The following is a 13,880-nucleotide window of genomic DNA, read 5'->3' on the forward strand; positions in this document are numbered from 1 at the left end:
TTGTCCGGGGTAGAGCATTCCAGAGAAGTGGTGCAGCTCGGGAGAAGTCTTGTATACGAGCGTGGGAGGTTCTGATAATAGAGGATGTAAGTGTTAGGTCATTGAGTGAGCGGAGAGCACGGGTTGGGCGGTAGACAGAGATGAGGGAGGAAATGTAGGGAGGTGCGGCATTATGGAGAGCCTTGTGGATGAGAGTGATAACTTTATATTTTATTCTATAATGAATAGGCAGCCAGTGTAGCGACTGGCACAGACCAGAGGCATCGCTGTAGCGTCTAGACTGATAAATGAGCCTGGCCGCTGCATTCAGAATAGATTGTAGAGGAGAGAGTTTAGTGAGGGGAAGACCGATTAGTAAGGAGTTACAGTAGTCAAGGCGAGAATGAATCAGAGAGGCAATAAGTGTCTTTAGTGTATCTCTGGTAAGGAAAGGGCGTATTCTGGAGATGTTTTTGAGGTGGAGGTGACATGAGCGTGTGAGTGATTCAATATGAGGGGTGAAGGAAAGGTCTGCATCAAACATGACCCCGAGGCAGCGGGCCTGCTGCCTAGGAGTTATAGTAAGGCCTGAGACTGCAATGGATATATCAGGGACAGATGTATTAGATGGTGGAAACAGTAGTAGTTCAGTCTTAAAGAGATTTAGTTTCAGATAGAGCGAGGACATGATATTAGAGACAGCAGAGAGACAGTCACTGGTGTTCTGTATGAGTGCCGGGGTGATGTCATGGGAAGATGTGTATAATTGGGTGTCATCAGCATAAAGATGGTAGCTGAAGCCAAATCTGGCGATGGTTTGTCATCCCATAGAGAAGGCAGGGACAGTTGCTTGCCTTCCCGATAGCTCTGTCCATAATACTCAATCAGCTCTGTGTGCACAGCTATGGGACCACCATGATACGGCTCCCCTCTGACTCAGTGGTCACAGACCAGAACATGAAATAAAGGAGCCATCTTGCCTGCTCAGAGCCAGCCACTGTCTGTCTAAAGAAAGACCAGTTGAAATGTTACATTTGCATCCAGTGGGTGTTAATATGGATCTGATAGCTCAAAGTTCACTATTTCTGTATGTTGTACTCTGGTTCCATTATCTGCCTAGTAAAATACTGTATTTGTCAATGTTCATCTTAACGACTTCCGAACCGCCCATAGACTATATACGTCCGGGAAGTGGTTGCCTGTACGTCCAGTCAGAACAAAGCAGCTGCACGGAGATCGTGCAGCTGCTTTCAATAGGAGCCGGCTGTAACTTCAGCCGGAGCTCCCAGAGAGAAGACAGGGCAGATTTATTACCTCCCCTGCCTTCTCGATATCTGTGTATACAGCGCTCAATGAGCACTGTATACACAGCTATGGACGCTGCCATAAATCAGCTGCCCTCTGACCCGGCAGACACGTGATCCATGGGGAGCAGAGTCTTACAAGAGCTGCTGGGTCCTACAGGACCCCAGATCAGCTCAGTAAGCTGTATATACAGCGTGCAGGAGGCTGGATTTCTCCTGCAACTGGGGTTAAATGTAGCAGCCCCAGTTATAGGAGAAATCAGCCTCCAGTACAAAAAATAAGTGATCAAATGTCCCCAAAGGTCTCTTATCGCCTTATGGGGACACAATCTGTAAAAAAAATAAAATAAAAATATAATAAAAAAGTTTAAAAAAATGTAAATAAAATAATAATAAAAAATAAATAAATAATACGCTAATAAAACGCTGTTATTAAAGGTTATAGCACCACCCCCAACGACACCATACTAAATAAAAATTACTTGTAATGGAGAGGAAAAACTATATTATAAAGTTTTTCAGTGACACTTTGTGTTATTAAATAAAAAAAAAATAATAAATTGAAAACCAGACACAATTTCCCTCCTATTTTGTTTATATTTTCCTGGATATAAAAAAAATTAAAACACATTCGAAAATAAAGATAACATAAAAATAAAGCCCTATGTGTCCCCGAAAAAAGACACAAAAATTAGTTGACTGAGACATACGAGAAAAATGTTACAGATCTCAAAACCGCAAATACAAATTAAACCTAAAATGCGTCTGGTCCTGGACCACAAATTGGCCTGGTACTGAAGTGGTTAATATTTAGCCACCTCAATTTTATTTGTCACTTTAAGAAATCATTTTACACTTTTTATTATTACTATTGTACTGCTTCTTTTTCAGGTAATCCTGGAGTAATCGGATTCTATAAAACCTTCTTGCAAACTCTTTACTGTGGATTTAAGAGACAATATCCAGTATGGGCTATCAGCCACGCAGGCCACTGTTCACCACCCATGGGAATGGATATGACTAATGGTATGTTATTTATTATTGATGAAATATATGTGTATTTTTTGTATTTTGTGCACAAACAGCCATTAGAAACCAAATATTAAAGCTTATCTCCAATTATAAAAAAAACCCAAACCATTCATTTGTTTTGTGTGACTATAAGAAACGTTGCATTATATGTTATTACAAAGAAACTCTTTGTTCTCCAGTTATCATGCTGCTTATAAGTATATAACTGCTATAATACTGTTCCTATGTACAAGAATATAACTAATAATAATAATAAATTTAATTTATATAGAGCCAACATATTGCGCAGCACTGTACACTGTAACTACTATAATACTACTCCTATGTACAAGAATATAACTATTATAATACTACTCCAATGTACAAGAATATAATTATTATAATACTGCTCCTATGTACAAGAATATAACTACTATAATACTGCTGCTATGTACAAGAATATAACTACTATAATACTCCTCCTATGTACAAGAATATAACTACTATAATACTACTCCTATGTACAAGAATATAACTACTATAATACTACTCCTATGTACAAGAATATAACTACTATAATACTCCTCCTATGTACAAGAATATAACTACTATAATACTACCCCTATGTACAAGAATATAACTACTATAATACTGCTCCTATGTACAAGTATATAACTACTATAATACTACCTCCTATGTACAAGAATATAACTACTATAATACTCCCTCCTATGTACAAGAATATAACTACTATAATACTGCTCCTATGTACAAGAATATAACTACTATAATACTGCTCCCATGTACAAGAATATACCTACTATAATACTGCTCCTATGTACAAGAATATAACTACTATAATACTCCTCCTATGTACAAGAATATAACTACTATAATACTACTCCTATGTACAAGAATATAACTACTATAATACTCCTCCTATGTACAAGAATATAACTACTATAATACTACTCCTATGTACAAGAATATAACTACTATAATACTACCCCTATGTACAAGAATATAACTACTATAATACTGCTCCTATGTACAAGTATATAACTACTATAATACTACCTCCTATGTACAAGAATATAACTACTATAATACTCCCTCCTATGTACAAGAATATAACTACTATAATACTGCTCCTATGTACAAGAATATAACTACTATAATACTGCTCCCATGTACAAGAATATACCTACTATAATACTGCTCCTATGTACAAGAATATAACTGCTATAATACTGCTCCCATGTACAAGAATATAACTACTATAATACTGCTCCTATGTACAAGAATATAACTACTATAATATTACTCCTATGTATAAGAATATAACTATTATAATACTACTCTAATGTACAAGAATATAATTATTATAATACTGCTCCTGTTTACAAGAATATAACTACTATAATACTGCTCCTATGTACAAGAATATAACTACTATAATACTACTCCTATGTATAAGAATATAACTATTATAATACTACACCAATGTACAAGAATATAATTATTATAATATTGCTTTTATGTACAAGAATATAACTACTATAATACTCCTATGTACAAGAATATAACTACTATAATACTCCTCCTATGTACAAGAATATAACTACTATAATACTACTCCTATGTACAAGAATATAACTACTATAATACTACCTCCTATGTACAAGAATATAACTACTATAATACTCCTCCTATGTACAAGAATATAACTACTATAATACTACTCCTATGTACAAGAATATAACTACTATAATACTCCTCCTATGTACAAGAATATAACTACTATAATACTACTCCTATGTACAAGAATATAACTACTATAATACTCCTCCTATGTACAAGAATATAACTACTATAATACTACTCCTATGTACAAGAATATAACTACTATAATACTACCCCTATGTACAAGAATATAACTACTATAATACTGCTCCTATGTACAAGTATATAACTACTATAATACTACCTCCTATGTACAAGAATATAACTACTATAATACTCCCTCCTATGTACAAGAATATAACTACTATAATACTGCTCCTATGTACAAGAATATAACTACTATAATACTGCTCCCATGTACAAGAATATACCTACTATAATACTGCTCCTATGTACAAGAATATAACTACTATAATACTCCTCCTATGTACAAGAATATAACTACTATAATACTACTCCTATGTACAAGAATATAACTACTATAATACTCCTCCTATGTACAAGAATATAACTACTATAATACTACTCCTATGTACAAGAATATAACTACTATAATACTACCCCTATGTACAAGAATATAACTACTATAATACTGCTCCTATGTACAAGTATATAACTACTATAATACTACCTCCTATGTACAAGAATATAACTACTATAATACTCCCTCCTATGTACAAGAATATAACTACTATAATACTGCTCCTATGTACAAGAATATAACTACTATAATACTGCTCCCATGTACAAGAATATACCTACTATAATACTGCTCCTATGTACAAGAATATAACTGCTATAATACTGCTCCCATGTACAAGAATATAACTACTATAATACTGCTCCTATGTACAAGAATATAACTACTATAATATTACTCCTATGTATAAGAATATAACTATTATAATACTACTCTAATGTACAAGAATATAATTATTATAATACTGCTCCTGTTTACAAGAATATAACTACTATAATACTGCTCCTATGTACAAGAATATAACTACTATAATACTACTCCTATGTATAAGAATATAACTATTATAATACTACACCAATGTACAAGAATATAATTATTATAATATTGCTTTTATGTACAAGAATATAACTACTATAATACTCCTATGTACAAGAATATAACTACTATAATACTCCTCCTATGTACAAGAATATAACTACTATAATACTACTCCTATGTACAAGAATATAACTACTATAATACTACCTCCTATGTACAAGAATATAACTACTATAATACTCCTCCTATGTACAAGAATATAACTACTATAATACTACTCCTATGTACAAGAATATAACTACTATAATACTCCTCCTATGTACAAGAATATAACTACTATAATACTACTCCTATGTACAAGAATATAACTACTATAATACTACCCCTATGTACAAGAATATAACTACTATAATACTGCTCCTATGTACAAGTATATAACTACTATAATACTTCCTCCTATGTACAAGAATATAACTACTATAATACTCCCTCCTATGTACAAGAATATAACTACTATAATACTGCTCCTATGTACAAGTATATAACTACTATAATACTACCTCCTATGTACAAGAATATAACTACTATAATACTCCCTCCTATGTACAAGAATATAACTACTATAATACTGCTCCTATGTACAAGAATATAACTACTATAATACTGCTCCCATGTACAAGAATATACCTACTATAATACTGCTCCTATGTACAAGAATATAACTACTATAATACTGCTCCCATGTACAAGAATATAACTACTATAATACTACTCCTATGTATAAGAATATAACTTTTATAATACTACTCTAATGTACAAGAATATAATTATTATAATACTGCTCCTATTTACAAGAATATAACTACTATAATACTGCTCCTATGTACAAGAATATAACTACTATAATACTCCTCCTATGTACAAGAATATAACTACTATAATACTGCTCCTATGTACAAGAATATAACTACTATAATACTGCTCCCATGTACAAGAATATACCTACTATAATACTGCTCCTATGTACAAGAATATAACTGCTATAATACTGCTCCCATGTACAAGAATATAACTACTATAATACTGCTCCTATGTACAAGAATATAACTACTATAATATTACTCCTATGTATAAGAATATAACTATTATAATACTACTCTAATGTACAAGAATATAATTATTATAATTCTGCTCTTGTTTACAAGAATATAACTACTATAATACTGCTCCTATGTACAAGAATATAACTACTATAATACGACTCCTATGTATAAGAATATAACTATTATAATACTACACCAATGTACAAGAATATAATTATTATAATATTGCTTTTATGTACAAGAATATAACTACTATAATACTCCCTCCTATGTAAAAGAATATAACTACTATAATACTACCCCTATGTACAAGAATATAACTACTGTAATACTACTCCTATGTACAAGAATATAACTACTATAATACTGCTCCTATGTACAAGAATATAACTACTATAATACTGCTCCTATGTACAAGAATATAACTACTATAATACTGCTCCTATGTACAAGTATATAACTACTATAATACTACCTCCTTTGTACAAGAATATAACTACTATAATACTCCTTCCTATGTACAAGAATATAACTACTATAATACTGCTCCTATGTACAAGAATATAACTACTTTAATACTACCCCTATGTACAAGAATATAACTACTATAATACTACCTCCTATGTACGAGAATATCACTACTATAATACTGCTCCTATATACAAGAATATAACTACTATAATACTGCTCCTATGTACAAGAATATAACTACTATAATACTGCTCCTATGTACAAGTATAGAACAACTACGCATAATACTGTTCCAATGTACAAGAATATAACTGTAATGAAACCTCATCACCTCTTTAAGAAGACTGCCTCTCTTGAAGACCACTTTTTCATTCAATTTTGGGTGGTTGTCTCAAAGAGTTTTCACTGTACTATAATACTGCCCCTATGTACAAGAATATAACTGCTATGACATTGCTCCCTCTAATATGGACCTCAATAGTATTTCAGACTGGAGATACTTTTCTGGCCTCCTATACTGTACTGTATATGACTGTATTTCGCTGTGTTCTGCTTCGCTGTGTCTGTTTCTATCCCCACCTCAGTATGTGAATCACAATACATCCCAGCATACTCATGGGTGAGGTCATTAGTACAATGTTTCCGGAGCGAGAAGCGCTCCTCCTAGGCTTTGATGTACTGTTTTGCTCACAGCGGATAATTTGTGTTTAGTTTTTAGCAAATTAAAGCTGAAGTGTATATTATGGCTGAGGTTACTCGCAGCACTGTATGTCATTTGTTCCAAATCAGCACAGACAGGTCAGTATTTTAAGAACTTGCTTCCAACAAGAAACACTGACTTGCCCCGAAGCCAACGTCAGATAATGGTCTCATTCCGCCGAGTAAAACATACAATCAGTATGCGGCATGTGCTTGTCTTGGATGCGTTGCGAGTGTCGGTATGACAGCCTGACTAATGACTTTTAGCTCTGTTCTAAGCTTTCGTATACACTGAATGTCCCTTTTTTAGATGAATTAGTTTTATAGATTTGTATACAGGGCGAGTGCAGTGGTGATGTCATGTTGACCAGACCACCAGTCATTGATCTAAGATTTATGCTCCTGAGAGCCATGATTGGCTAAAGCCGTCCCGTCGGGGTGATGTCATCACTGCCACGATTCTGTTTACAAACAGAATGTCAGCAGTGACCGCCACAAGAACGGAGGAGAGTTTACAGGTAAGTATAAATGCATTTTTATTTTCCAGCTCTCCTCTTTTGCCTGCATTTAATTTTGCAATCCTGGACAACCCCTTTAATAGTGAATGTCGTAAAAAAAAAAAAAAATTAAAAAAAGTATAAAAATAAAAGCAATGGCAGAATTGCTTTCTAATACTTTTCCCTATACTAAAATAATTACTGTATATACTCGAGTATAAGCCGACCCGAATATAAGCCGACCCCCCTAATTTTACCACAAAAAACTGGGAAAACTTATTGACTCGAGTATAAGCCGAGGGGGGGAAAATGCAGCAGCTACTGGAAAATTTCAAAAATTAAAATGGTCGGAGTTTTTGGGTGCAGTAGTTGCTGGGGAAGGGGAGGGGGTGTTTTGGTTGTCTGTCTGCCCCTTCCCTGAGCTTGAGGACTGTTTTGTCTTCCCCCACTTGGAATTCAGTCTGGCTGTATATAGGGGATCTGCAGTGCTCCTATTAACCCCTTCTTGACGGAACAGGAGCACTGCAGATCCCCTATATTCAGTAGACCGGGCACTGTCAGACACAGGGAGACCTAATGTGTTTGTGTTTCACAGTCATTTTCTACTTTTGTATGCATTCTAGGGAAAGGAGGGATTAAGAACTTTTTTTAAATTTTTTTTTTTTTTTTTTGCACTATTTTATGGGAGATTCCATACATTGATATTGTGCCTGGTCATAGACCCCCCTCACCCTCAAAAAAAAATAAAAATAAAATAAATACTTTTTTTTTTTTTTTGCTGACTCGAGTATAAGCCGAGGGAGGCTTTTTCAGCTCAAAAATTGGGCTGAAAAATTCGGCTTATACTCGAGTATATACGGTATATCAATTCATAAAAAAAAAACTAAAAAGAATTGAGAAATAAAATTTACCCATCCTGTAAAAAACAAGTCCCAAAATAGCATTGTAGTCCTTTAAAAAAAATAAAATATATAATAATAATTAGAGATGAGCGAACAGTGTTCTATCGAACTCATGTTCGATCGGATATTAGGCTGTTCGGCATGTTCGAATCGAATCGAACACCGCGTGGTAAAGTGCGCCATTACTCGATTCCCCTCCCACCTTCCCTGGCGCCTTTTTTGCTCCAATAACAGCGCTGGGTAGGTGGGACAGGAACTACGACACCGGTGACGTTGAAAAAAGTAGGCAAAACCCATTGGCTGCCGAAAACATGTGACCTCTAATTTAAAAGAACAGCGACGCCCAGGTTCGCGTCATTCTGAGCTTGCAATTCACCGAGGACGGAGGTTTCCGTCCAGCTAGCTAGGGCTTAGATTCTGGGTAGGCAGGGACAGGCTAGGATAGGAAGGAGAAGACAACCAACAGCTCTTGTAAGAGCTAAATTCCAGGGAGAAGCTTGTCAGTGTAACGTGGCACTGACGGGCTCAATCGCCGCAACCCAGCTTTCCCAGGATCCTGAATGGAATACACTGTCAGTGTATTCCCGTATACCCGATATATACCCCGATACCCGTTCCAACGGTGTGCCCCCCCACCTTCACCCCAGAAATACCCTGCAAGTCCCCTAGCAATAGAATTGGGGCTATATACACCCACAATTTTTACTACTGGTATACAGTGCCATTGTCTGACTGGGAATTCAAAGAATATATTGGGAATACAAATACCCTCATTTCTTGCTACTGCCATATAGTGCCAGTGTCTGACTGGGAATTCAAAGAATATATTGGGGTTACGTGCACCCACAATTTTTACTACTGGTATACAGTGCCATTGTCTGACTGGGAATTCAAAGAATATATTGGGAATACAAATACCCTCATTTCTTGCTACTGCCATATAGTGCCAGTGTCTGACTGGGAATTCAAAGAATATATTGGGGTTACGTGCACCCACAATTTTTACTACTGGTATACAGTGCCATTGTCTGACTGGTAATTCAAAGAATATATTGGGGTTACGTGCACCCACAATTTTTACTACTGGTATACAGTGCCATTGTCTGACTGGGAATTCAAAGAATATATTGGGAATACAAATACCCTCATTTCTTGCTACTGCCATATAGTGCCAGTGTCTGACTGGGAATTCAAAGAATATATTGGGGTTACGTGCACCCACAATTTTTACTACTGGTATACAGTGCCATTGTCTGACTGGGAATTCAAAGAGTATATTGGGAATACAAATACCCTCATTTCTTGCTACTGCCATATAGTGCCAGTTTCTGACTGGGAATTCAAAGAATATATTGGGGTTACGTGCACCCACAATTTTTACTACTGGTATACAGTGCCATTGTCTGACTGGGAATTCAAAGAATATATTGGGGTTATAAATACCCTCATTTCTTGCTACTGCCATATAGTGCCAGTTTCTGACTGGTAATTCAAAGAATATATTGGGGTTACGTGCACCCACAATTTTTACTACTGGTATACAGTGCCATTGTCTGACTGGGAATTCAAAGAGTATATTGGGAATACAAATACCCTCATTTCTTGCTACTGCCATATAGTGCCAGTGTCTGACTGGGAATTCAAAGAATATATTGGGGTTACGTGCACCCACAATTTTTACTACTGGTATACAGTGCCATTGTCTGACTGGGAATTCAAAGAGTATATTGGGAATACAAATACCCTCATTTCTTGCTACTGCCATATAGTGCCAGTTTCTGACTGGGAATTCAAAGAATATATTGGGGTTACGTGCACCCACAATTTTTACTACTGGTATACAGTGCCATTGTCTGACTGGGAATTCAAAGAGTATATTGGGAATACAAATACCCTCATTTCTTGCTACTGCCATATAGTGCCAGTTTCTGACTGGGAATTCAAAGAATATATTGGGGTTACGTGCACCCACAATTTTTACTACTGGTATACAGTGCCATTGTCTGACTGGGAATTCAAAGAATATATTGGGGTTATAAATACCCTCATTTCTTGCTACTGCCATATAGTGCCAGTTTCTGACTGGGAATTCAAAGAATATATTGGGGTTACGTGCACCCACAATTTTTACTACTGGTATACAGTGCCATTGTCTGACTGGGAATTCAAAGAATATATTGGGGTTATAAATACCCTCATTTCTTGCTACTGCCATATAGTGCCAGTTTCTGACTGGTAATTCAAAGAATATATTGGGGTTACGTGCACCCACAATTTTTACTACTGGTATACAGTGCCATTGTCTGACTGGGAATTCAAAGAATATATTGGGAATACAAATACCCTCATTTCTTGCTACTGCCATATAGTGCCAGTTTCTGACTGGTAATTCAAAGAATATATTGGGGTTACGTGCACCCACAATTTTTACTACTGGTATACAGTGCCATTGTCTGACTGGGAATTCAAAGAATATATTGGGAATACAAATACCCTCATTTCTTGCTACTGCCATATAGTGCCAGTGTCTGACTGGGAATTCAAAGAATATATTGGGGTTACGTGCACCCACAATTTTTACTACTGGTATACAGTGCCATTGTCTGACTGGGAATTCAAAGAGTATATTGGGAATACAAATACCCTCATTTCTTGCTACTGCCATATAGTGCCAGTTTCTGACTGGGAATTCAAAGAATATATTGGGGTTACGTGCACCCACAATTTTTACTACTGGTATACAGTGCCATTGTCTGACTGGGAATTCAAAGAATATATTGGGGTTATAAATACCCTCATTTCTTGCTACTGCCATATAGTGCCAGTTTCTGACTGGTAATTCAAAGAATATATTGGGGTTACGTGCACCCACAATTTTTACTACTGGTATACAGTGCCATTGTCTGACTGGGAATTCAAAGAGTATATTGGGAATACAAATACCCTCATTTCTTGCTACTGCCATATAGTGCCAGTGTCTGACTGGGAATTCAAAGAATATATTGGGGTTACGTGCACCCACAATTTTTACTACTGGTATACAGTGCCATTGTCTGACTGGGAATTCAAAGAGTATATTGGGAATACAAATACCCTCATTTCTTGCTACTGCCATATAGTGCCAGTTTCTGACTGGGAATTCAAAGAATATATTGGGGTTACGTGCACCCACAATTTTTACTACTGGTATACAGTGCCATTGTCTGACTGGGAATTCAAAGAGTATATTGGGAATACAAATACCCTCATTTCTTGCTACTGCCATATAGTGCCAGTTTCTGACTGGGAATTCAAAGAATATATTGGGGTTACGTGCACCCACAATTTTTACTACTGGTATACAGTGCCATTGTCTGACTGGGAATTCAAAGAATATATTGGGGTTATAAATACCCTCATTTCTTGCTACTGCCATATAGTGCCAGTTTCTGACTGGGAATTCAAAGAATATATTGGGGTTACGTGCACCCACAATTTTTACTACTGGTATACAGTGCCATTGTCTGACTGGGAATTCAAAGAATATATTGGGGTTATAAATACCCTCATTTCTTGCTACTGCCATATAGTGCCAGTTTCTGACTGGTAATTCAAAGAATATATTGGGGTTACGTGCACTCACAATTTTTACTACTGGTATACAGTGCCATTGTCTGACTGGGAATTCAAAGAATATATTGGGAATACAAATACCCTCATTTCTTGCTACTGCCATATAGTGCCAGTGTCTGACTGGGAATTCAAAGAATATATTGGGGTTACGTGCACCCACAATTTTTACTACTGGTATACAGTGCCATTGTCTGACTGGGAATTCAAAGAGTATATTGGGAATACAAATACCCTCATTTCTTGCTACTGCCATATAGTGCCAGTTTCTGACTGGGAATTCAAAGAATATATTGGGGTTACGTGCACCCACAATTTTTACTACTGGTATACAGTGCCATTGTCTGACTGGGAATTCAAAGAATATATTGGGGTTATAAATACCCTCATTTCTTGCTACTGCCATATAGTGCCAGTTTCTGACTGGTAATTCAAAGAATATATTGGGGTTACGTGCACCCACAATTTTTACTACTGGTATACAGTGCCATTGTCTGACTGGGAATTCAAAGAGTATATTGGGAATACAAATACCCTCATTTCTTGCTACTGCCATATAGTGCCAGTGTCTGACTGGGAATTCAAAGAATATATTGGGGTTACGTGCACCCACAATTTTTACTACTGGTATACAGTGCCATTGTCTGACTGGGAATTCAAAGAGTATATTGGGAATACAAATACCCTCATTTCTTGCTACTGCCATATAGTGCCAGTTTCTGACTGGGAATTCAAAGAATATATTGGGGTTACGTGCACCCACAATTTTTACTACTGGTATACAGTGCCATTGTCTGACTGGGAATTCAAAGAATATATTGGGGTTATAAATACCCTCATTTCTTGCTACTGCCATATAGTGCCAGTTTCTGACTGGGAATTCAAAGAATATATTGGGGTTACGTGCACCCACAATTTTTACTACTGGTATACAGTGCCATTGTCTGACTGGGAATTCAAAGAATATATTGGGGTTATAAATACCCTCATTTCTTGCTACTGCCATATAGTGCCAGTTTCTGACTGGTAATTCAAAGAATATATTGGGGTTACGTGCACCCACAATTTTTACTACTGGTATACAGTGCCATTGTCTGACTGGGAATTCAAAGAATATATTGGGAATACAAATACCCTCATTTCTTGCTACTGCCATATAGTGCCAGTGTCTGACTGGGAATTCAAAGAGTATATTGGGAATACAAATACCCTCATTTCTTGCTACTGCCATATAGTGCCAGTTTCTGACTGGGAATTCAAAGAATATATTGGGGTTACGTGCACCCACAATTTTTACTACTGGTATACAGTGCCAATTTCTAACTAGGAATTCAAAATGCGCAAGGCTCCCGGAAAGGGACGTGGACGAGGCCGTGGGCGAGGTCGGGGGAATGGTTCTGGGGAGCAAGGTAGCAGTGAAGCCACAGGGCGTCCCGTGCCTACTCCTGTGGGGCAGCAAGCATTGCGCCACTCCACAGTGCCAGGGTTGCTTGCCACATTAACTAAACTGCAGGGTACAAACCTTAGTAGGCCCGAGAACCAGG

The 13,880-nt window shown here is 36.4% G+C and overlaps 1 protein-coding gene across 3 annotated transcripts in view; it reads left to right on the plus strand.

Moving 5' to 3' along the window:
* The window catches only part of LDAH (lipid droplet associated hydrolase), a 171,785-nt gene that overhangs the window by 31,928 nt on the left and 125,977 nt on the right, over window positions 1-13,880 (plus strand). For all 3 annotated transcript variants that reach the window (XM_075269199.1, XM_075269198.1, XM_075269200.1), the window contains one exon: window positions 2,175-2,309. In XM_075269199.1, the coding sequence (XP_075125300.1) occupies window positions 2,175-2,309 (135 nt within the window). The remainder of the gene's footprint in view (window positions 1-2,174; window positions 2,310-13,880) is intronic.

The sequence above is a fragment of the Leptodactylus fuscus genome, chromosome 3, assembly GCF_031893055.1.
Source record: "Leptodactylus fuscus isolate aLepFus1 chromosome 3, aLepFus1.hap2, whole genome shotgun sequence".
NCBI classification, from domain to species: domain Eukaryota; kingdom Metazoa; phylum Chordata; class Amphibia; order Anura; family Leptodactylidae; genus Leptodactylus; species Leptodactylus fuscus.